Below are 26,981 nucleotides of genomic sequence, written 5' to 3' on the forward strand. Positions count from 1 at the left end.
TTTACATTCTGTTATTTAATTTATTTCCATTTAAAAGGGTAGACTTGCCTGAATTGCTTATAAGGCACAGGTTACTTAGCTGAAAACTAATTGATCAAGTATTTCAGGGGATATCCTAGCCAGGTCATAGCTTCAAGTGTTTATTAAATGACTAACGGAAAGAGCAACCGAAGTTCAAGTTGACCATACATAGGTGCTTGTTAGTGCTGTAGGCAGCACGTCTCTCTTCTAAAAATGACCATATCCTGTCTTAACAAATGCAGTTTGAAAACGTAGTATAACTGGACATATTTTGTTGTATTTCAGAGCCTTTTGAATGGACTGATGTGCTCTAAGCCAGAAGATCCAGTAGAGTACTTGGAAAGTTGTTTACAGAAAGTAAAGGAATTAGGTGGTTGTGACAAGGTGAAATGGGACACATTTGTCAGCCAGGAAAAGAAGATCCTCCCACCTCTCAACGGAGGACAGTCACGGAGATCCTTTCTCAGAAATGGTAATGTATTTAAAGAATAATCATTTCTAGTCGTGCTACAGTTCTAATGTTGATGTCCCCTATTGCCTGTAGGCAGTGATCTAATTTGCTTAGTTTCCAAATACCCTGGAAGGATATTTGGATTTAAAACATGATTACTTGCTTTCTACTACTAATTCTAATCACCTCTGTGATAAAACAAACAAGATTACATACCATCACTCAATGCTTCACTAAAGGCATAATAGAATTGTACATTACTGATGTCACTATTTTTTTCACAGCAAGCAAGGCTTTCCCAAGTAAATCAATAGCACTCTAGCACTGTCATCTCATTGTTCATCGAATTGCTTGAGTGGGCACCAGTAATGTCTCCATTGTGAGACTTGTTGTTACTGTTTTTGGCATATTGAATATGCCACGAGTAGCTTGCCAGGCTCTGCCTTGTGGGCAGGATACTCTCGGTAGCTTGCCGGGCTCTCCGAGAGGGACAGAGGACACCCTTCCCGCTGTGCTATTGCTCCAGTCCCAAGAAAATCAATAACAAAGAAAAATTGGTAATGATTATGTAATAATTCAATATGTTCTGGCTAGCTGGAAAGATGCGACATTAATATTTCCAAATTCAAATTATTTAATGTATCTGCAGAAATGCACTAAAAGTTTATACAAGTTAATTGACAAGGATTTATTAAGTAACTGCTGAATGTGCTAAATGAGATTAGACATCTGGGTGCTATAAAAGAAGTAGAAGACATAAACTTGTCTAATAATTTGAGGAATAGTTTAGAACAAACAATAGGAGTTTGCTGGAGGAGATTCATGGTGTTCTGATAGCTCCTTAAAAATACTAATTATCAAAATCAGTGATTCAACATCATTCACTCAGCCTCGAGACTCTAGATAAAATTGAGAAGTATTAATGGTATGTGTAAAATGGAATCAGTTCCAGTCAGGGAAACTAAATCAATTCTGTCCCAGTGGCAACGATCATCATATTTTCAAATTTTACTTAAAATGGCAACTTAAAAAAATCTGCCACGAAAAGTTTTAGCTATATAGTAAGGAATTGAAGTGTAAGTAATTTTATTCATAATAAATACAAAGGGAAAATAAATCTTTGTTTTAATCAGTCATGACCCACTTAGATTTTATTTAATTGCAGTGGGGGGGGGGGAGTCGGATTCTGTTAATTTTAAAGACACACAAGCAGAAACATTTCCTCAAAACACCTTGAGAGAAGAGAAGACTCCTACCCTATCCAAACAGGAATTGTTAGGTGATTCAGACTTGGGCATGTGAGAGAATACATGGAGCCAGTTACTTGCTACAGTAACCACTTAGGAAATTACAGCTATCATCAAAACATCACTGTCACTGTCACTGTCACTGTCATCCCGTTGTTCATCGATTTGCTCAAGCGGGCACCAGTAACGTCTCCATTGTGAGGTTTGTTACTGTTTTTGGCGTATCAAATACACTACGAGTAGCTTGCCAGACTCTGCCATGTGGGCGAGATACTCTTGGTAGTTTGCCGGGCTCTCCAAGAGGGATGGAGGAATCGAACCCAGGTCGGCTATGTGCAAGGCAAACGCCCTACCCGCTGTGATGAAAACATCATTTTAAAAAAATTATTCATTTATTTATTTATTGCTTTTGGGTCATACCTGGCACTGTTCTACACCCAGGAATAACTCCTGGTGATGCTTGGGGGACCACATGGGATGCCAGGGATCGAACCCCGGGTTGACTGCGTGTAAGGAAAATGCCCTACTCACTGTACTATCACTTCAGACCCCTTCAGGGGTCACACTCTGCGGAGCTCAGGAGCCAGTAGGACTGCTCCCTGCCTTACTCAGGGGACTATGCAGTGACAGAGAATCAAACTCGGGATGAAACAGGCTAGGCATGTGCTCCGCTATGGGCTGTCTTCTCAGACCCACAAAATCATACTTTTATGGTTCATGCAATTCACACATGTTCTTGTGGCTTAGGTAGTGTTAAACGGTTTTAACCTGGTTCACTGTTAAATAGATACTTTGCATCTTTGTTAGATCAAATGAGATACATATCCACAACTGCTTTCTAAAGCTTTAAGCTTAAACAATCTCTGATATTACTGTATTTAGTCTCAGATAGTATTATATTCTTTCTTTTAAATCTAAGCTAATCTCAACAAGGCATAAAAGGCAAATGACTATTTTGTGAGACAAGCTCCCCATGGCATATTCAATATGCCAAAAACAGTAATAAGTCTCACAATGGAGACGTTATTGGTGCCCGCTGGAGCAAATTGATGAGCAATGGGATGACAGTGACAGTGACTATTTTGCAATAAAATGATACCCTGTGTGATAAATTTATAATTTCTTGATTTGATTATACCTAGAAGCCAGGCAGCTCGGGTGCATATAGAGACAAGACTTTGATCAACCTAGAGATCAGAACTGGGGAGAATGGTCATCATCTAAAAACAGTTCAAATGCAGATTTCAGGAAAATGTTTGACTGAATAAATAATATTTATGAGGCTTTGTTGGGCCCAGAGATACCTCACAGTTTAGAATGCATGATTTAGCCTAATAAGCCAAAATAGGAATGGAAAATGTAGTTTTAATTTTCATTAGAATTAGAATTGCTTTTTAATTTTAGCATCTCCATACCTGCCAGTACTTGACCAGAATTCCCACTCAGAGATCTTCCAGTTAATTATTAAATATAAATTTTCTATATCTCATGGTGACAAGATTGTTCCATATCATTGTCTTATATCTAGGGCAGCATTTCTCTGCCAAAGGCCATTTGACCCCATATGGGATGACAGGATATTCCAAGAGGGCTGCAGGTGCAAATGTAAACCTGGGGTTATAGCGTGAGACTTGGGGGCCCACCGGCAGGATAGTTGGCTGCAAAAGGAAACACGATGGGAATAGATAGCAATGGTCAGAGGAAGGATGAGTAACAGTGATGTAGTATGCTAAAAGACAAAAATGATTTTTAAACTGATCTATCCTAATTTCATTTTGTGAAATGCTTTACACATTTGTGCTTTGTAGGTTTCAGCTGTAATTTGTGGAATAGGTTGTTAAATTTAATAAATTTGCTCACTTCTTAGTAATTTGGAGCATTCTTATTATTTTCAGAAATAACGAATGATGTGTTCATTTTTTTGCTGAAAAATTATACACTGTGCTGTTGTATAATTACCATAAAAATATTCCTTGAAATAAAGCATTTTAATCATCTCAGTAAATTACTTTCCTGAATAAAACCATGATAAAAGCAAGGATGAATTATTGTCTGTCAGGTCTTTAAACCATTTTGTAAAACTATGAGATGAACATTTCATTTTTTCCTCTGTGTATACATTAGAGCACATAATTAATCACTCATGGATAAGTATTTTATTTCTCTTTGACAGCGGAATTTCACATCTAGACTACCTCATTGTCATCTTACATGCAGCATGTCTAAAATAAACATACCAGGGGCCAGAGCGATAGTACAGTGGGTAGGGCGTTTTGCCTTGCACACGGCCAACCTGGGTTCAATCTCCGGCATCCCATATGGACCCCCCAAGCACTACCAGGAGTAATTCCTGAGTGCAGAGCCAGGAGTAACCCCGGAACATTGCTGGGTGCAACCCAAAAAGCAAATAAATAAATAAACAAATAAATAAAAATAAATTAGAAAGATAAACATACCATATTTACTTCAAAACCTGTGCTCTCTTTTCCTTCCTCTATTTTCATGAAGCCAGCCAGTGGCTAGCTGGTCAATAAAACAATCAGTTTACTGAGTATTGTTATGTATTGAGCACTCTCTCAGAACTGAGGATGTAGCCACAAAAAATAAATACACAAACTTCCCTTCTGTGCTCATGAAGCTTAATCTGGCAATGAAGTTAAATCTTACGTATGTAAGATGAATTAGGCTGGCTTAGAGGGAAGACTTCCTGGAAGAAGTCATAAGCTAATACTTGGGCGCAGAAAGCTGAGTAGGTGTTCGCTTGAAAAGGATAGAGACTCACGGTACACCAGTGAGCAGAGAACAGAGATTCCTGACACAAAGGCTGTGATATGTCAGGAAAGAGGGACTTCAGTATTTCTGGAGCAGAAGAGAGCACAGAAAGAATCTTTGTGTTCCTTATGCTTTTTGGACTTGAAACATAGCAGGTATTTTTTAACTGTCACCTCATTTCTTTTCTGAGTTGGATTAGTATCCTACTTCCAATCACTCTCTTCTCATCCAACCATTCATTTCCATTTCCCTACTACCCCTCAGAGTTCAGTTTTCACCAGGGGATCATTTCAACAACTTTCGGGTAGTTACTCTTCCTGCTTCTAGTCTCCTCTTTCTCAGACCTACTCCAAATACCACCAGATTACTTTTCCTCAGAATCCACATCTCAGTTTTTGTGGTGTCATTTCTCTACCTGCTACAAAAACTTTCTACTAGATTTTGGATAGATTACAGCTTTTCCCATTGCCCACTCTGTCTACCATTTTTTTTTTTTTTTTGCTTTTTGGGTCACACCCAGCGATGCTCAGGGGTTACTCTTGGCTTTGCATGCAGAAATCACTCCTGGTAGTGCTCAGGGGACCATATGGGATGCTAGGAATTGAACTTGGGTTGGCTGCATGCAAGGCAAATGCCCTACCCGCTATACTATCACTCCAGCCCCATCTGTCTACCATCTTATCCTGTTTTTTTTTTAATCCCAGTGGAAATTATCCATTGTCTCATTTCTAATTAATCAGATATTGATTGCACATTGACAGTCCCAATCATAGATCTCAAGATCTCAAGAATACAGTTTCATGTAAAAAAAGATTACTTGCTTTTAGGGAACTTAACATTCGAATGGGACAATGAGTGAATCGCAGGCCTTTCAGATGAAGTGCTATGTGCTATGATGTCCTCAGATCAAGCCCAAATTGTTAACTCTCTGAGCTTTTAAGAAAAGCGCTGATGGCTGAAAGGTGGATCTTCCAGCTGAAAATAGAAGTTCTAAACTTTACTTTTTATTATTTTACTTAAAATATTGGGCAACACCTGGCTGTGCTCAGGATTTACTTCTGGCTCTTTACTCAAGGATCAATCCTAGCCGGCATAGGAACCATGTGGAATGCTGGGAATTGAAACCAGGTTAACTAGGTGGGTAAGGCAAGCACTTACTTTATCTCTGGCCCCAGTTCTGAACTTCTTCTACTCATTTGTTAAATGAAAGAAAAAATGTTTATTGTGCTTTTTGTCCCGTTTCAAAGTTATCTTACTTTTTTGCAGTAATGCCTGAAAACACAAACTTTCCCTACCGGCGATATGATCGGCTCCCTCCAATTCATCAATTCTCCATAGAAAGTGACACAGACCTTTCTGAGACTGCAGAGTTAATTGAAGAGTATGAAGTTTTTGATCCTTCTAGACCACGACCAAAAATTATTCTTGTCATAGGTATGAAGATAAAAATCAAAAATTTTATTTTGTTACTAATTTTGTATGTGCCTACATTTCAAAAAATTGTGTGAATTTTGTATCACATTGTAAATACTTAGTTGGATAATGATGACAAAAAACAAGAAATTTTAGTAAGTGTGAACTCTGGTATGATTTTGTTATATAATCGAATGCTTCTTGCAGTTTTACAGAATCTCATTACAATGTCACAAAAATTCTCTGCAGTGAAAGTAATCTCCTCTTTATCATTTATTGCCCTGTGGCAATTAATTTGTCTAAAATTTCACATGGATAACTGAATTCATTACGAGTTGTAATGCATGGTTTTGCTTTTAACCCACAAATTGAATTTGTATTCATTTTTACTTGGGAGGAAAAAGAAATGCATGTTCAGGAAAAACTTGTAAAAATTAATGTCCCATAAGGCAGACTAGCACCTACAAACAAAATATAAATTGCAATCATATGAGTTAATCAACTCTAGTAACATAGCAAATAGCATGAGTTTCATCAGAATCTTAATAGCAGATGAATTTTGGAGGGATCTCGCAAGTGAGTCTCAGTTGGCCTGGGAGCCTCTCCCTGTGATTCTCAACCAACCAGATCAAAGGTACAATGCAAGGGTCTGGAGAATGAGGTGCTGGTTAGGCACTGCCGTGCTGGGGATTACCTGGTCCTCCTCAGTGGTGTCCTGTGCCTACAGGGCTACACCTGGCAACTCTTAGAAGCCTTTAAGGCTGCACCTATGATGCTCAGCAGACCATATGGTACCAGGGATCAAATGGGCCAGCCTCATGCAAGACATGCCCCCTTAACTGTGGTAGTTAATAGTTACTCTTTAAATGGCCACTCTGAATCTTTTGTTGGGCATAAAAAATTAATCTGATGCTATTCCCAATGAACAGGTATTTTTAGATGTTAGTATTTTTGCAGAATGATTATTGGATGCCTCTTGCGAATTCTGATTTTGTGAGTATAAAAAAAAATTCATGAAAACCATTACACACATCATAGCCATGATTTCCCTTTCCAGTTTTGGGTTGATTTTGTTTGTTTGTTTTGTTTGTTTTCTGGAGGGGTGTCTTATCTAGAGGTGCTCCGGGCTGCCTCTTAATTCTGCATTCAGGGATAAATTCCTGGAGGGCCCATGGGACCATTTGAAATCCCAGGAATCAAATGCGGGTCAGCCGTGTGCAAGGCAAGTGCCCTACCCACTGCGCAATAGCCCTGGCCCTCCCTTTCCAGCTTGAGTCAGAATCACTGAGATAACCGAGAGATGTTCAGAGCTAGTCTAAGCCGGGAAGTTAACAGAAGGCAAAATGCATACGGCACTCAAACTAAGGAGTTCAGGGAGGAAAACCTGTGATATATAATATAATACACTGAGCAATAATAATGCTTTAAAGCATGTGGGGGAGTTTGGGCCATACCTGGTTGTGCTCAAAGACCAGTCTTGGCTCTTTGCTTAGGGGTCACTCCTGGCAGTGAGTAAGGTAAGGGGACCACATGCCCTGCCAGGGATGGAGTCAGCTGCATGCAGGGTAAGTACCTTAACCCTTGCACTATCTCTCCAGTTTCTTTAACAAGTTTTAAGATCCCCAGACTTGAAGGAGTGACATTTGTGCATATCTCAATGTAATGAAACTTAAACTGTAAATTTGTTTAGACATAAATTATTTGAAATCGCAACTAACAGGAAGACAATACAGATACAGATTTATTTTTGTTTGTTTTGGGGTGGGCTGGAGCAATAGCACAGCAGGTAGGGCGTTTGCCTTGCATGCAGTCGACCCAAGTTCTATTCCTGCGCCCCTCTTAGAGAGCCCAGCAAGCTACTGAGAGTATCTCCCCTCTATGGCAGAACTTGGCAAGCTACCCGTTGTGTATTTGATATGCCAAAACCAGTAACAAGTCTCACGATGGAGACGTTACTGGTGCCTGCTGGAGCAAATCAATGAGCAGTGGGATGACCATGATCGTGACCGTGTTTTTGGGTTACACTCAGCAGTGCTCAGGAGTTACTCCTGACTCTGCACTCAGGATCATTCTTGGTGGGCTCAGGGCACTATAAGGGATGCTGAGAATCAAACCCAGCTTAGCCACATTCATGGCATGCACCTACCCACTGTAGTGTTTCTCTGGACCCCAGAAATCGGATTTCTAAAAGTGAAAATTTTCTTATAGCATCTGGTGGCAACTATGATGCCATAAATATATATGTATTCTTCAAATGGAATTTTTTTTCAGGTTTAAAATTTTGTATTCATTGCCTAGAGAAAAAATGCTTTACCTAGATGGTTTATTATTATTATTATTATCATCATCATTAACATTATTATTTGGTTGTGGGACCATACCTTGACATGTTCAGGGTTGATTACTTCTGCTTGTTGAACAGGATTTGCTCCCTGCAGTGCTAGGGGACTATGGTACCAGGGTTTGAACCCACACCTCCTGAATGCAAAGCATAACTTCTAGCCCTTTGAGTTAGCTCTCCAGCCCTAAAAGATGGATTTATATTGAAAGGTAATTGAAAATTAATTTACCAGTATATGGTGAAATATTCTTCAAACATTTTCTTCTTGTTCTACTAGTAGAAGATTGGTGGTTAATTAGAGGATAACAAAAGACCATATAAATCACCCATTTTATGGTGAAATCGTCCTGGGTGTTTATTTTTCTTGTTGCTGTTAAATAAAATATTGGTGATTTTTAGCAGGATGGATAAATAGTGGTTTGATGTAAAAGGTACAATGCCAAATTGCTTCTGTGTGAAACAGCACAAGAATGAATTTGGGGAATTGCAAATTTTACATGCAATGATTAAGCTGTTTTAATAAATTAAGACATTTGGAGAAGATATAAATGTTAACAATTCCCTCACTTTATAGTTCTTTTACCCAGTAAAATTAATTTGCTTCTCAGGAGTGTGATTCTGATTATAAATTCCTACAATGTGTTGTAACATTTTATGTATTACAAGAATGTTGCAGGACCAATGAGTGTAAATAATTTTTAGAGGGTTGAGATGGAATAGAAGGGAAACCCAAGCATTAAGGTTATTTACAAAACTTGAGGTAATTTTATGACTTCTACAATGAAATAGTTTCTTATTCTTATGAATTTCTATTATTTACAACTCTTACAACTTGGAAAGGAGATGGAAAAGATATCCACACACTACATTCAGATAAGCAAAATTTTTTCTTCCGTAAATAGGTAATTTTATTTGAGGAGGGGCCCACACCTGGCAGTGCTCAGGGGTTACTCCTGGCTCTGCACTCAGATTAAGCCCAAGTCAGCTGTGTACTAGGCAAACATCATACTCGCTATACTACCACTTTAGCCCCAGGGGATTTTTTAAGTGGGCACTCTTGGCCTAGATAGGTACTATATTAGTTTAATAAAATCTGAGAGTTAGATGAGTTCTAATAGTTGTACTAAAGATAAGTATCACTGTCATCCTCTTATTCATTGATGTGCTCAAGCGGGCACCAGTAACGTGTCCATTCGTCCCTGTTGCATGCTATTATAGCCCAATGGTGTCTGCTCGCTCCAGGAACATGAAGAGCCTGAGATTTTAGCAGTCTCTCCTTACTCATCTTTCCCAACACTGTTGCACTGGGAGCTCTTTCAGGGTCAGGGGAATGAGACCTGTTACTGTTTTTGGCATATGGAATGCGTAAGGTATTCAGGTAGATTGCCAGGCTCTGCCGTAGCATAATATAAAAGTGCTTAAATTTTAAAGATAAGTAAAATAAACCAAAATTAATCTCACTGTGACTTCAAACTTATGCTCTTGCATTTTTCTATTATCTGCTATGCCTCCACAAGTTGGCGAAAAATTATTTTTCTTAAATACTCCATAATTTTCTTAGTTGTGTTTGGTTATTTTCTTTTAATTTTGTGGAATTTAAAATAATCACTGTTTGATGGTTTGTGACTTTCACTGTGGGAAGACAACCTTTACTCTCTAGGAACCATATCGCTTTGAGTTTGTTGATCACGTAGGTCAGATTGCTTTCCTTCAGTCTAATTCACGATTTGCATATATGAAAATAAAAATAACAATCATTTATTTAGGACCAATATTTATTTCTGTCTGCCAAAATAAGAGATTTAGTAATGTTAGTTTAGGATTGTGGTACTATCCTCCCTTTGTTCATCGATTTGCTCGAGCGGGCACCAGAAATGGCTCCATTGTGAGACTTCTTGCTACTGTTTTTGGCATATCGATTATGCCACAGGTAGCTTGCCAGACTCTGCCATTAGGGTGAGATACTCTCGGTAGCTTTCCAGGCTCTCCAAGAGGAATGGAGCAATCTAACCCAGGTTGGCCGCGTGCAAGGCAAACGCCCTACCCACTGTGCTATCGCTCCAGCCCATTTCATGGTAAAATATTAATCAAGTGTTAGTTTACAACATTAAATCTCTTAGAATAGAAATCAGAGTTTCTTAGAGAACAGTGAATTAAAATTGTCAACGAGTTCCAGTTTTGTTTTATGAGACAATGAAAAAGTAAAAGGCAGGTATTATCAGATGCATTATCTGGGATTAGGACAATAACTTTAAAATTTTACACATAAAACATTTTAGTGGAAATAATCCCTGGCCAATTAAGTCTATCTCAGAGCTCTTCTTGCAGAAATAAAACAAAGCAAGACTTTTAAATAACTTATTTGCAACAAGACAAATAAAATTATGGGCTGGAGTGATAGTACAAGGGGTGGGGTGCTTGTTCTGCATGCAGCCAACCCAGGTTTGATTCCCAGCATCCTATATGTTCCCCAGAGTACTTCCAGGAATAATTCCTGAGTACATAGCTAGGAGTAACACCTGAACATTGCATAATATGACCCCAAAACAAAAATGAATAGACAGAAAAATTAATATACTAAATAGTTAAATAAAGATGATTTAAATTCCTCAGAAAATGATCTATTTAATTTGCTAGGGAAAACATTAATTTGCTTTTCTGTTAAATTTAATATTGTTTGATAAATTATAACTTTTAACTACCACTAACAAAATAGTTCACTACTTCTTAATATTGACTTTTTAAGTTATTTTGCCTGTATTCCACAATCCATACTTAAATATTTGCAAATATTTTATTTTCATGATTGCCAGCAAGTAATTATAGATTGACTGATGCTTCAAGTTTGTTGCGATAATAGACTCCAATTCAGCTAGGTTGTTTAGAAATAGATATTAACTAAAATAGCAACATAGGCTTGGAAATAAAACCCCAAGCATATATTTTAGTTATTTTTATTACTTATACAATTAAAAATAAATAATAATTACTGATTATTATTGAATTATGTTAGAAAATGTTGATTGTTTTGTGCTAAATGATCACAAACTTGTTTTTCATGAATTCCATGATGTTGTTCTCCCTTAAGGACTATTCCATCAACTGTGCATATTTTACGAGTTTAACTTCTTTTGAATTTTTGTGGGGACCTCCCCAGCAGTACTCAGAGCTAAATCACTCCATGTGTTAAATCACTCCATGTGATACTTGACCCACTCATGCAGGTCTGACTTGAAGTTAAGTGTTGGGCCTGCTGCTACTGAGGGCCTCCAGGGGCCACTTTTGAACTAAAAAAAAAAAATGGATAGTCAGGGATGTGAATGAACAGATGCAGTTTACTAATTTATTTATTTATATATTTTGTAAAACGATAGCACAGTGGGTAGGGCGTTTGCCTTGTACGTGGCTGACCCAGGTTTGATTCCTCCATCCCTCTTGGAGAGCCCAGCAAGCTACTGAGAGTATCCCACCTGCATGGCAGAGCCTGGCAAGCTACCCGTGGTGTATTCGGTATGCCAAAAACAGTAACAATAAGTCTCACAATGGAGATGTTACTGGTGCCCACTGGAGCAAATCGATGAGCAACAGGATGACAGTGATGACAGTGATGATGATGATCACTGTGAGATAGACCCTTTCAAAGCTGTTCTTGATTAGGTTTTTGTCATACAGTGTTCCAATAGCCTTCCCTCAACCAGTGTATGTTTCCCAGCACCAGTGCAGATGCAGTTTAAAGAATGATTTCAAGAAGTTCTGTCTATATCGGTGTGACTTGATTTTAAAATAATGACTCATTTCATTAGATTGCACATTAACTCTTCACTGGCATGAATTATACTTTAGCTATTTTGATCATTGTCTTTCATATCCCAAAAATATCTCTTTGATTACAAAAAAATTGCTTAGTTGTTATAGAGAAAAGTTAAGTTTCTTCAAATGGTAAAAAAGTAAAAGCTTCATTCATTTTTGTTTGGGGCCACACCCAGCAGTGCGTGGGTCTTGTTCCTGGCTCTGTACTCATGAATAACATCTGACTTTTCCCAGTGTGGGGTGTGTGTGTGTGTGTGTGTGTGTAGTGTGTGTGTGTGTGTGTGTGTGTGTGTGTGTGTGTGTACCATATGTGGTGCCAGGGATTGCTCTTGGCTGATAGGTGCAAGGCAAGTGCCCTACCAGCAGTACTATTTTTCCAGCCCTTTTAAAAAATTTTAATACATAGACATTTCCTAAAGTAGGGAGACAAAACATTACTTTCATCTAATACATTTGTTTATGAAAATGTCCTTGTCTTGGCTATGTCTACATTTGCTCTGCATTTACCACTATCAAGCATGCTTCGAGTGGAACCATTACTCCCTGCTACTAGGAACTAGTAAAAAAGGAGTAAAAAACTAGTAAAAAAGGAACTAGACTACATCTCAAGGTTAAAGCAGTTGACTAAAAGGGAATTTCTTGTTATAGCAGAAGGTCACAGTTTTGTGTTTTTTTAAATGATAGGTGGACCAGGAAGTGGAAAGGGTACTCAAAGTTTGAAAATTGCAGAACGTTATGGATTCCAATACATTTCCGTGGGAGAATTACTAAGAAAGAAGATCCACAATACCAGCAGCAATAGGAAATGGAGTCTTATTGCTAAAATAATTACAACCGGAGAATTGGCCCCCCAGGTACTTCTATGTAATGTGCTTTTGTTCAGCAAAGATTTTCATACCAGTTATAGTCATCAGAAGCAGAGTACTAAATTTTGTGGTTGTTTTTCCATCCTTTTTCTTTATGAAAGGAAACAACAATTACAGAGATAAAACAGAAATTGATGCAAATACCTGATGAAGAGGGCATTGTCATTGATGGATTTCCGAGAGATGTTGCCCAGGCTCTGTCTTTTGAGGACCAAGTAAGAATGTCTCCTTATATTTTTAATTCTGATGGGCTAATTTGGTGGAATTCAGGGGACACCAAGGCCACATTTGGTGGTGGGAGCGGATTGTTGAGGTGGGGAGGAGGAGCCTGTTGGGGCCTTACCATACTGGGCAGGTGATAAGCATTTGCTCTACCACTTGAGTCATATCTCTGGTCCCTCTCCTTACCTTTTAAGTGATGCATTTTTTTGTCTAAAAATCTGTAATTAAAAAAATTAATTTCTTGGAAGACTTGCTGCTATTCTGAATAAAAACTGTCTGAAAATGGGCAAGTACATTAGTATGGGTTGAGAGGAGATCATTTCCTTGGCACACTTACTTAGAAATTGAAAACAGTCTCTGCCAAAAACAAAATAAATAAAAGGTAAAACCAGTTATGGAATTTATTGATTTTATTCCAAATTCACTCCCTCTTATCTTGACTTCAAAATTCTTCCCCGAAGATTTTATTTTTAATCTTAAATTGCTAAAAGCAAGCCTAATGCATTACTTCCCAGGGATGTAAAATATCATATCATTCTGTACTTATACCGTCACTAGTTATGGATCCCCTCCTCAGGGCTTCTGTGAAATACTGAACCACCTACACACACAAACACACAAATACACACACATATATACTTTTGAAATTTAAAAAAAAATTTTAAAATGTATTATTTAAAATATTTGATGACAGAATAATACATGATCACACAAATTTTAAGTCCTTGTAAAAAAGTGAAAGTCCATTAATACCCTCATTTTGTAAGAAATGTTAGTTATTTTCCTGTTCTCCTTTCATTCTTGAGAAATGTTATTAGTTGTTCTATATCCTTCCAGACTTTTCTGTGATACCACATGCTTTCATGCACATCATATCTGTGCACAGTTAGAACACATATTCACGTGCAAATGCATTTTAAATGTTTGTAGCTATTTCCAGACTTTTCTCTTAAAAGATTTTCTATGGTTATTATCCCATCACTGTTGAATGAGAGTGCATATTTCTCTAGAGTCTTTCCAGCCAAATATAATTTCTTTGCCAATCTGATAAGTATTAAACAGCATTTTATTTGTTGAACTTAAACTCTTTTTTGTTGTTGTTGGGCACCTCCCAAGCATTACTTCGTCATTCGGGGCCACACCCTAGTATGGACTGAGGGCTCAGTACTCTGACCTGGCAGGACTGGAGTGCACCAGAGCCACAGCTGATGGTATTTGTAGAGCCATGCAGTGCCAGGGAGCAAACATGAGGCCCTGTGTATGTCACTCATGCATTCTTTGAGCTATCTCCCTGGCCCCTCAAATGTACACATCTTGCCTTGTTGCTAAGGGTAAGCATATTTTCATATACTAAGTGACAATTTGTATTTCTTTTTTGTGTGAATTACCTGCTTTCTATTGCCCATATTTCTACAGAAATTATTTTGCTTTTTCTTATTATTTTAAAAACCTTTCACCACATTATTTACCTCATATAGAGGAAATCTGGCCTTAGGTCTCGTAAGGCCAGAAGATGGCTTCTTAAAGCCTGTCTTTTGAATGTTCCCGGGAGCTGTTTGGGAACACCCATTATGTTGGAATCTCTCTGGCTGCTCCTTAGATTTCTCCTTCCCACTCTAAATCTAGAATCTCTGGTGCTTACTCAATTCTGGTTGTCCCGCCTTTGAAAAAGAAAAAGGCAGGATAATAAAAATTGGGCAGTTGCTATGCCACCACATATTCTTGTTGTCACAAATGGCTGTGATGTTAGCGTTTCCCGTGGTTCTTTGGCTGTTGTTATCAATCTGAGTGCCAGAAAGTCTTCCCATCATATCTGGTCCCCCAGCGTGTGGAACGAGATCTGCTTGATGGGTACAAGAAGTCTGAGCCAAATCATTATCTGCGATGCTTTTCAAACGTGCTGTCTTGTCTCTCTCTCCTCCATATAGTAATTTGGGAAGATCCTTGACTTGACACTTTTGTTCACTTTTTTTTTCTTTTTTGGGTCACACCTGGCAATGTACGGGGGTTACTCCTGGCTCTGCACTCAGGAATTACTCCTGGCGGTGCTCAAGGGACCATATGGGATGCTGGGGATCAAACCCAGGTCGGCTGCGTGCAAGGCAAACGCCCTACCCTCTGTGCTATCGCTCCAGCCCTTTTGTTCACTTTTAAAACATGTACATATGATCTCTTTTTCAAACATTAAAAGGTCTGTCCCACAGTTAAATTGCAATAAATCAATCGGGAGGAGGGTGGCATTGAAAGTATTGGGGGGGGGGGGGAAACCAGGTTCAGTCTGACTCAAAGCTTCAATTTCTCATTCTGTCTAATGCTGTCCATGCTGTCCTTGGCTTGGGCTTGGTTCAGGCTCACAGACCTAACAAGTTGTCAGAATTATGAAATTCTTCCTTCAAGGGGCTCGGGTAGATGGGAAGGGGCAGAATATGTGCACTAATGCTCTCTGGGTATGTAATCAGTCCCCACTTCTTCTTGCATGACCCTGACACAGGTCAAGAACAAAGATCACAATACTGGCTTGGGGAAGCAAGTTTGCAGTTCTCCAAGATGGACTCGTATTGCTATAGAACGGGTCGTCCCTCCTCTGTGCTATTCTCAACCACATTCCGGAGGCTAGAAGGGTCCCATGTGATGACTTCCTCAGGGGTGGGTGTAGCAGCCTGGAGGTTGCTTATTCACTGTAAGTGGGACAGTGGTCCCCGAGGTGAGGCACCACGATTGCTGAGCTGCAGGGATTCATGTTGTACAACACAAGCTGAAGTGTTTTGATGAAGTCAAGGGCTAGGGTCAGCCATGTTTATTCCACATTCTGTGAAGCACCTTTCCCCCCTTTCTTTTCCTTTCTTTTTTTGGTTTTTGTGCTGCACCCAATGGGGATGTGCTAAGGACATAATCTGGGCACTGTACTCAGTGCTGTCAAGGATCAAACTCAGGTTGGTCAGATGCAAGGCAAGTGACCTACCTGTTGCTGTGGCCCCTGCAGTTTCTTTCTTTTTTTTTTCTTTTCTGGGTCACACCCGGCAATGCACAGGAGTTACTCCTGACTCTACACTCAGGAATTACTCCTGTCAGTGCTCGGGGTACCATATGGGATGCTAGGAATTGAACCCAGGTCGGCAGCATGCAAGGCAAATGCCCTACCCACTGTGCTATTGCTCCAGTCCCTGCAGTTTCTTTTTTTTTTTCTAGTGAAAAATCCTCCAAAAATGTGTGGATTTTTCATGTTAATCTCCAATTTTGGGACACAGTTTACTTAAATTGAAGTATCTGGAGTTCTCCCTGACCCCCAAGGACAAGGCTTAGTCCACAAGTCTGCCCCCACTGCAACTATCTGTTGCAAGTAGAAGGAGTAGACTGTCAACTATTATAAATTCAGGGGTTCCTATGATACTATTCTCAGGCTTCATAATCTATTAGATCAACTAAAAAAAAACAAAACAGAGAATACTGATTACATTTACTAGATTAGTATACAGGACAAAAATCTAGGAACACCGAGACAGTGGTGGATAAACCAGACACTCTCGTGGAGATGTGGTTCTGGAATGTGTGCGCATGAAACTCTATGAACAGTATTGAAAATCACAGGGCCCCAAATAAATGTTCTCTTAAATTCAGGAACAGTCATGCTTAGATCAATGGGGTTGGGGAAAAGAGACCCAAGGAACTCTATGCCGTCTCTGAGAATATACCATCCCCTCAGCCCTTGGTTCAGCAATACAAAAGTACCTCAAATTTTACTATTGGATAGTTTTTGTAATCCATTGTCTAACAACTTTTTCAAATCAGGATTGTGAAGCCAAAAAGTTCCTATCTTTTAACTGCTTGTTTTGTTTTTCTGGTAACCATCCCCCATCCTGACACTATTTAGCGACCCCCATCCTGACACTATCTGTGATTGACTCACATCATTGATACAGTCAGAAAGTGCTTGTTATGAGAAAAAAATAAAACATGTCCAGTGCTCAGGAAATTCCAAGCGTTCTAGAAGCTCTGGACCAAGAACCAGGGATAAAACTAGATCTGTTTATTATACCTCAATTTTTATGTTCCTTTTAACCAGCTTTCTGATTTGAGTCACATACTAGTAATGAAATGACCACTGGAACATAAAGAACATATACTACATAGCTTTTAGTAGAAAGTATAATATTTTTTCTCTTAGGAAACAGTCTTAATGTGAACAGCTGCAAATATCTTGTCAGAATTTTGGGAGACCACACCAGCAATTCTCAGGGGTTACTCCTGGTTCTGTATTCAAAAATCACTCCTGGCAGTGCTCAGGAGACCATATGAGATGTCAAGGATCGAATCCAGGTCACATGTGTGCAAGACAAATGCCCTACCACACTGTAATATCTCTTTGGCCCCTCAGCATTTTTCTTTTTCATCTAGAGACCCTGGTTCCTTCTAAGCTGCTGTTCTGTTATCTTCTAGAACATTGTCACCAGCTTTGTGACAGGATTGTATTGCATAGGAGTGCCAGCTGGCATGTCAGGAAGGGCAGAAAGTGCAAAGCTGAAGTCATGGATCTGAAAGTGGCATCTATAACTGTGTTCACAAGCTGTATTGAAGATATAGTCACATAGTAATTGTTCCAAATGCTAGAAATATACGACTGCTGGGCGGCCAGTTGCCTAACGCAATTCTAGCACATCGAGAGGATAAGAGAACTAACTTACGTCGGTCCTTTGCTCTGGAAAGGGTTGTTATTAATGGAGTCCCTGGTCTCTGATTCTTTGGGAGTATGGAAGCAATTGACTCTGTCAGTCTTGTAAACATAAATTAAATTACTGGATTTATTCTTTATTATTATGGGGTGGAGCTCTAGTGCAGCGATTAGGATGTTCGCCTTGCACCAGGCTGACCCGGGTTCAATTCCTTCGACCCTCTCGGAGAGCCCAGCAAGCTACCAAGAGAATCTTGCCCACATGGCAGAGCCTGGCAAGCTACCCGTGGCGTATTCGATATGAGAAAAACAGTAACAACAAGTCTCATAAGTCTTGTTACTGGTGCCCGCTTAAGCAAATCGATGAGCAATGGGATGACAGTGACAGTGACAGTGATTCTTTATTATAATTTACTGTCTTTATTATTTGCATATTGGCCAACTGTTCAGTTAATCATGTTTCTTAAATGTTGTTGGATGTAATGAAGTGTATCACTGTATCACTGTCATCCCATTGCTCATTGATTTGCTCGAGCGGGCACCAGTAACATCTTCATTGTGAGACTTGTTACTGTTTTTGGCATATCAAATACACCACGGGTAACTTGCCAGACTCTGCCATGTGGGTGAGATACTCTAGGTAGCTTGCCAGGCTCTCCGAGAGAGGCGGAGGAATTGAACCCGGGTGGACCTTGTGCAAGAAAAACGCCCTACCCACTGTGCTATCGCTCCAGCCCTATGTATTAATGTCCTAGGTCCTTCTAGCTGTTTCCTCTCTAACTCTGGACTCCATAGGAAAATGGTCTGCCTTTTAAGTTACCACAAATAAAGAGCTACTTCAAATATTTTGCAGTGATTTAATAAAAAGGGCACCAATGCTTCATTCTGAAATGACTGTGTTCATCTGCCCAAACAAACTGATACCACATATTTAAATTTTTTTATATTGTTAGCATCCCCCTTATGTAATTATTATCTATTATTTAGAGTAAATTCAGGATTCTTGAATGGTAAAACAGAGTCATACAGTGTACAACCTGAGAGCATTTCTTTTATATACACCAGTATCTTCATGAATGTGGGCTGACACCTCACATTCATTCAGAAATACAGGTTATTTTAAGTCACTGTCCTGCCAACCTCTTGAGCAATGATTTTCAAATATTTTGATAATAATACCCATTGACACTTACAAAAATTGTTAAATACCTCAAGCAATGTTCACTTCTGTTGGTTTATACTTATGACTGGACCAGAGAAATTAACATAAATTTAAAAGTATTGACCATTAAAATAATATATATGGGCTAACATGAATGATACATAACTATTTTTTTCCAAAACTAAACAGTAGTGATGAGAGGCATTGCTTTACATTTTCTTAAACTGTTTAGCTTCCGAATTAATAGAAAATAGTCAGATTCTAATATCTGTCCTATTCAAATTCTAATTTGCATTATAACTGCTTCATACTTTATAAAACACTGGAAACTCTATTATAGGTCATGAGAGGAAAAAGAAAAAAGGACAGATAATATTTTAGTGCTACCATTAAGATTGTTTTGACCTGGTCCTCCCTGAAAGAGTCTTGGTCCTCAAAATGTTTCTTCAAAACCCATCCCACATCACTGGGATGCGGTTGATGATAGCCAGGGTCATGGCCATCGATGCATCTTACCTACCTGGAGGGAAGAATTGTACAGAAGATGCATGCTCATTTTATTCATTCCTAAAACCTAGGGCAGCACACATCACGTGTCACTTAAGTCACATGCTGTATCTGAAGTACAAGGAAGACTGGAAAAAAATGTAGTCAGTAGCCAGGAAGGAGCCTGGCCACAGAATTATTCTTTGTTTTAATTTTTTTATTGAATCACAGTGAGATACACAGTTACAGTTGTTCATGATTGGGTTTCAGTCATATAATGTTCCACACCTAAGGAATGTCCCTTTGCCAGTATACATTTCCCACCACCAAGGACCTCAGTTTCCACCAGCCTGCCTCTACAGCAATCACTTTTTCTTTTTCCTTCTTTTTCTTTCTTTCTTTCTTTCTTTCTTTCTTTCTTTCTTTCTTTCTTTCTTTCTTTCTTTCTTTCTTTCTTTCTTTCTTTCTTTCTTTCTTTTCTTTCTTTCCTTCTCTCTTTCTCTCTCTTTCTTTCTTTCTTTCTTTCTTTCTTTCTCTCTCTCTTTCTCTCATTCTTTCTTTCTTTCTTTCTTTCTTTCTTTCTTTCTTTCTTTCTTTCTTTCTTCCTTTCTTCCTTCCTTTCTTTCTTTCCTTCTTTCTCTCTCTCTCTGAGATAGATTGAATTATTCTTAGTGAAGAGGGTAAAACAAAATTGAGAAAGAACCAGTACTTTTTTTTTTATCACAATGCTCTTGTGCTTTGCACTCTGTTCTTTCAGCTTGACTTCTCAGTCTCATAGTTGAACTCTCTAATTTGCCATAGCATAGGGAGAGACGAGATTCTTTTTGCCAGAGGATAGCTCTTATGCTCCTCTTTACATTTTTGTACAGTTGTTGCTTTTTTAGCTGCGATTTCCTCCATTCACATTTGGCTTGATGGTTGAAAAGAGGTAACAGACTTTTGAGGGGAAGGAAATCAACGTGGCCTGGGGTGGAGGGGGCAAGTCTAAGCTCTCTAGCCAAGATTTTTATAACATAACCCACAGTCCATAGTTAGAACCTAAACAAGTGTTTTTTAGAATTGTAGAATTTTATACTCTCATTGCACAGGAACAGAGAAAAATGCTATATTTGTATAATGAGGGTTTATTATCTGAACTGTTAAGGCTGAAAGCAGTCTGAATCTATGCTTTCATAATAATAATAATAATAATAATAATAAGGCATTATTATTGAAAATGGAAAGGGAAACCTACTCAGAATCTATTTTAGTGGCTATAAGGAACAAAATATTTAACACTTTGACCCCAGATAATTTTCTATTATTTATCTACATTTGCATTCTACATGCCAGACTACTTTGTAGTTTCCCCCAGTGACTTGCTCCTTCTTTGTCCTTGACGCTATTTATATCATTCATCTCTCACTCTTCTTGCTCTATATTCTGTTTTTCACTTTGTCATTAGTGATAGAAATAGACCTAGCTCCTTTCTTATTCTTTTTGCGATTCGAAAAGATATTTTTATTAATGGGCATTTTGATTGCTTTAAAGTTTCTTCTCTTGGGGCTGGAGTGATAGCACAGCGGGTAGGACATTTGCCTCACAAGCGGCCGACCCGGGATCGATTCCCAGCATCCTATATGGTCCCCTGAGCACCACCAGGGGTAATTCCTGAGTGCAGAGCCAGAAGTGACCCCTGTGCATCACCAGGTGTGACCCAAAAAAAAAAAGCAAAAATATATAAATAAATAAATAAAATTTCTTCTCTTACCAACAGTTCTGTGACCAACATCTTTGCCCACATTGCTCCTGGCTGTGCAGAAAAGCTCTCTTAAAATTATGCCCAGGAATGGATTTTCTATAGTAAGAGAAGTTGTATGTGTTTGCATGTATGAGTTGAGTTTTAAATCTTTATCTTAGATTTTAAAATTATGATGTCAAAATGGAAATCATCAATTTATGATTACCTCTTCCCTGTATACCCACATTGGCCCCGTATCTAGTTTTAAAACTTTTGATTTTTAACTTTAAGCTATTGACGGATTGGAAATGCTTTTGTTCTTGTCATTATTGGTTTATTTGTTTTTGTTTGGGAGCCATAGGCAGTTGTGCACAGGACTTACTCCTGACTCTGCACCCAGGGATCACTTCTGGCAGGGCTTGGGCAACCATATATGGCCCAAAGATCAAACCCGAGTGAGCAGTGTGCAAAGCAAACTGTGCTCTCGTTTGGTCCCAGAGGTTTGTTTAATTCTTCTCAATTGATCAGGACATTCTAAATACTAATCCATTCTTTACTATCTTGATAATATTTTCTTCCATTTATACTTTTTCAATCCAATATTCTTATAGAACTAATATATTTATAAACATTGCCTGTTAGTTCATGTATTTGGACTTTATTCATGTTTTTAGTAAATTTATAGTTTTTCATAGAAAATTTATACATTCAGTATTTTTGCTTTTGTTGTCTTTGTTTCCACCTTTGCTGCTACTGTGAATGAGTTATTGTTTTCTTATCAATTCTTATCATTCAGTTGGGCATAGAGACTTCTTGTTTGGCACTTATCTGCCTCTAGCTCAGTCTGTTCTGCTCTTCTCCTTTGGGAAGAATCATCTTATTCATGTTGTAAACTTCTTTTCATTCTTTCTTTCTCATCACTATTGCTACTGTGACCCCATACCATGCTAACCTGGGGCATATTCCTCTTTCACATTGGAGTCTATAAAATGTTTGTTGGTTTGAAGTGGGCAATAATTATTAATGTCACAGATACCCAAGAAAGGAAGAATGTCAGTGACTCCTAAAATGGGGATTTTGAATTCAGTTGCTTGGGTCTTTGTAAAAATCAGCAGAATTTACTATAGCTGTCAGTCAGGTATGGGTTTTTGAGTTTTATTTTCAAAGTTATTTTGGCCAATTTATACCCTCTTAAGACCAGTGTTTTCTTTTCAAGAACAAGGATGGCAAATACCTCACAGAATTATTATGAAAATTTTATGAGATATAGTATCTACTGTCATTAAGCACAGTAACTGATAACAATAAAACTCAATGGAAGGAAGTGATTCTTACTATTGGACAAGCGCTCATTAGATTTATACAATGGAAGGGTCCTTGTCACCTCTTCCTTTCTTTGCATCAGACTTGAATGGTGAAAGGGGGTTTAGTTTCCTTCTAGGAGAAGGAACTTCTGTTTTTCAGCATGATTAATGGAGACCTTAGAAGCCACTTGGAAGTTTAAGGCTGGCCAGAAAACTTTGGCCTTGTTTTTTGTTTGGGAATTCTAGGTAAGTCTCAGTTGGAAGAAATTTTTCTTCTTCCAGAAATGGCTGGAAGCACTCCAGTGATATTTCAGCCAGAGTTCTGGACATTTACACTGTGGGCAGAGGCATTTGAAAGTTATTGATTAGCGGTGATTCATTCTCAATACATATTTCATATAAACAACACAAAACTCCCTTTATTATTTTCATATCTTTTTTTGTTCCACCCAGTGCTCCTCCTGTTTTTCCATCCTTGGGAATGATCCTCAGAGATACCTGCTTTCTTCTTTCCCTACCCCAGAGGCTTCTGTAACCCCTTTCTGTGATTTTAATGTGGGAGGCTATTTGGTGCCTCTGTCTTATTTGGGGGTCTGTGCAGAACCTACTTGATATCATTGGTAATATGTTTTCTTTAAAATGTATACTTACTTTTTTTTAATGTTTTGTAGTTCAACTATCCCAAAGAGTCATCCTTTTACTTTGGTATTGAATTATCATGATCTTCATAGTTTTGGAATTTTTTAAAATAATGTCCCTCTCAGAGAGCTCGGCAAGCTATGGAGAATATCCCGCCCACACAGCAGAGCCTGGCAAGCTCCCTGTGGCGTATTCGATATGCCAAAAACAGTTACAACAAGTCTCACAATGGAGACCGTTACTGGTGCCCACTCAAACAAATCGATGAACAATCTGATGACAGTGCTACAGTGCTACAGTACTTCTATTTGTCCAGCCATTGATTAAGCTGGTTGAATTGGGCATGAACTCCACATTACTTTTTTATTTTATTTTATCGCTGTGAGATAGAGTTACAAAGCTCTCATGTTTGAGATTCAGTCGTACAATGATGGAACACCTATTCCTCCACCCAGTGCACATTTTCCACCACCGATATCCCCAGTAACCCTGCCTCACCCCGCCCCCCACATCCCAGTCCTCACCCTGCCTCTATGGCAGACAATTTCCCCAATACTTTCTCTCTCTTTAATTTTGGGCATTATGTATTGCCTGAATTTTCCCACTACCGCTCAAGCCTGCCTGCCAGGGGCAGATACTAGATAATTTATTTTCCATTGCTCATTTTGAGTATCATGAGAACTCGCGTGGCTATGATTGTAAATGTAATTTCTAGATTGTAAGTGGTTGGGTTCCAGAGACATCTCTGTATGGCACTAATCCATTTTGGGATTCAGTGGGGAGTCTCTGGGCCAGGGCTACTGGTGTGCTAACATGGTGCCCGGAGTCAAACTATGGGCATGACAGCCTGTCTTCTGGGCAGGAGGGGACACAGGGAGCGACAGCCTAGGTCCTCTGCCACCATGTGGCCTGAAGATTTAGTCCTAGAACCTAGGGCCTTGCTTATGGAAGCTCTTGGTCACTGGGATTCCCCCTGGAGTAGGCGGGGAGACTGCACCTGCTCTATCTGGGTTCCCCCGGTGATATTGGCTTGATAGGGAGCCCAGAGAGATCTCCAGCACTTCGGTATCTTCCAGGCCTCACTGCTGTGTCTCCAGGTTGTTGGTGCATGATCTTCATAGCTATTATATTTTAAACTGTTCTGCGACAGCAAAGATTATTTCTAGAAATTTTTATCTGAATGTGCATATCTTTTTGTTTGTGTGCTACCCCCAGAGGCGCTCAGGGATTACTCCTGGTGGTGCTCTGGGAACACTATGGGATGCTGGGGATCAAACTTGGGTATACCACGTGAAATTGGCCTACCAGCTGTTTATTGCTCTAGCCCCCTAAATAGGTATTTTTTTTTCTTTTTGGGTCACACCCAGCATTGTACAGGGGTTACTCCTGGCTCATGCACTTAGGAATTACTCCTGGCGGTGCTCTGGGGACCCTATGGGATGCTGGGAATCGAACCCGGGTCAGTCGTGTGTAAGGCAAATGCCCTAACCACTGTGCTATTGCTCCAATCCCTAGATGTGCATTTCTTAAAACGTATCTCCATTCCCCCTTAGGAGCAAATCAAATTTCGCCCTTACTTTACTGTGTTCTTACTTTACTCTTCAACAGTAGCCATTGTTACTCCACTTTACAGGTAGGATCCTAAAGCTCTGACAAGTCACTTGCCTCAAGGTAATCCCCAAAGAAAGCCAGAGTAGTGCTGAGCCTAGAGGAGATACAAATACTCTAATCTAGATCATGAGCTTCCTAATATTTAGGTCATAAATTGGCAGCTGCCAGTCTGAGTGTGGCTTTAGACATTTTTTTTAAAAATGTGTACTGAGAAGCCAGAGTTATAGTACAGCAGGTCAGGCATTTGCTTTGCATACGGCCAACCAAGTTTGATTCCCAGCACCCCAAATACTCCCTTGCCAGGATTTTAAAATTTTTTTATTTTATTAAATAATTTAGTACTATTTAAAAAATAATTTTATTGTTTAATATTATTTATCAAATTATCAATAAATCTATACTATAATATTAATTATATGATATTATAGAATTATCATATTATATAATGCATTATGTAATAATTGTATAATTATTAAATAATGAATACTAATTGCATAATAAATAGATTTATATATTTAATAATATTTGCTATTTAAATATTATTTAGATACTTAATATTTGAATATCTACTACTAAATATTAATATATTCAAATATTCAACATTATTAAATATTATTTATTAGATTCTTGGTAATAAATGAATATAATAATTATAAATAATGAATATGGTAGCTATATAATAAATATAATCAAATTATTAATGATTTAATTTGATGTTATTGTTAATTTAATATTATTTATTAAACAATTGTAACCATGTGACAGTTACAAGCTTTCATGTTTGAGTTCCAATCATACAATGTTCAAACACCCATCCCTCCACCATTGCACATTCCCCACCACCAATCGCCCCCTTTCCCACCCTCCCCCTGCCTCCATGGCAGACAGTTTCCCACATACTCTTTCTCCACTTTGGGGCATTATGCTTTGCAACACAGATGCCAAGACCTTGCCAGGATTAAGCCCCAAGTGTCATCAAAGCCTAGAGAATAAAGTATGTGTATACTTTATTTTTTCGAATTTTGAATTCAAAAATGAGGATTTTCACATTAAAACATTCTGAGCTTTTGAGGGAAAATTTGGAGGTTTGGTAGTTTGCAATCTTCCCTGTATCTTCGTGGTGCCTTGGCTGTTGGGCAGTGTGGTGCTTTGGGGTTTGCGGCACTGTCCACATTCCCACCCCACCAGCATGCCAGGTTGCCTGGGCACTGGAGTTCATGCCTGCTGTGCATCATGTCCTCCTTTTGTCATTACTGTAGCTAATTTTAACTACTGTTTTGCCACAGAACATACATAGATATCTAGACTCTAAATTGGTGATATAGGACCACCTGGCATATTGGGGTCACTTTGTCACTCTATATTAATGACAAGTAAAGTTTAATTTCTCCTGGCCAAATTAAAAAAAAAATTACACATAGATCTAATGTATCTTGTTGCATTCAATTCATCATCTTGAACCATAATCCTGGGGCTACTTAAGAAATCATATACTAGGGGACAAAATAGGACTGATTCCTGACATGAAGAGATTGAGGGACAAATAGGGATAATGGCTTCTTTAACACAAATTCAAAGTCTTACTCAAAGTAGAAGCTCATGATGGCTTTGTTTCCTGATGTGTATTTGTCATAGTTTTGAGGTGTGATCACTGTATCACTGTCATCCCATAGTTTATCGATTTGCTCAAGCGGGCACCAGTAACGTCTCCATTCATCTCAATTCCTGTTGGTGGAGCCGGCACCTTTGAGGTGTGATGTTCTTGTTAAATTAATAGCAGGCACTGAGCTTGCTGACTCGGGTGGCAATGGAGCGGTCAAGAATGGGTAATGTATCTCCTCATTCTCAGCAATGGAAAACAAATTACCAAATGCTTTCTTTTCAGCAGGTCGACTTTAGGGGGGAGAAACTCCAAATCAATGATAGTGAATTTTTTGTTGAAATATTGAATGTAACCAAAGTAAAGTGAAAGTAAAGTGAAATTTACCAGTTACACATGCGGGGTGGGGGGCTGGGGAGGTGGGGGGAAGGGGGGAGGTATACCGTGATTCTTGGTGGTGGAATATGTGCACTGGTGAAGGGATGGGTGTTTCAGCATTGTATAACTGAGACTTAAACCTGAAAGCTTTGTAACTTTCCACATGGTGATTCAATAAAAGAATAAATTTTTTTAAAAAAGAATGGGTAATGTGGAGGAGATACCCTAGGTTTTCACCAATGCTTGGAAATACTTATTTTAAATACTGT

The 26,981-nt window shown here is 38.8% G+C and overlaps 1 protein-coding gene across 2 annotated transcripts in view; it reads left to right on the forward strand.

Moving 5' to 3' along the window:
* AK5 (adenylate kinase 5) overlaps nt 1-26,981 on the forward strand; it is a 285,808-nt gene that overhangs the window by 5,586 nt on the left and 253,241 nt on the right. The window contains exons 2-5 of one of the 2 annotated variants that reach the window (XM_055140783.1): nt 307-493; nt 5,830-5,925; nt 12,740-12,909; nt 13,023-13,136. In XM_055140783.1, the coding sequence (XP_054996758.1) occupies nt 307-493; nt 5,830-5,925; nt 12,740-12,909; nt 13,023-13,136 (567 nt within the window). Of the gene's footprint in view, nt 1-306; nt 494-5,757; nt 5,926-12,739; nt 12,910-13,022; nt 13,137-26,981 lie in introns of both variants that reach the window. The other variant, XM_055140782.1, reaches the window with a different exon arrangement.

This window comes from Sorex araneus, chromosome 5 (genome assembly GCF_027595985.1).
Source record: "Sorex araneus isolate mSorAra2 chromosome 5, mSorAra2.pri, whole genome shotgun sequence".
NCBI lineage: Eukaryota > Metazoa > Chordata > Mammalia > Eulipotyphla > Soricidae > Sorex > Sorex araneus.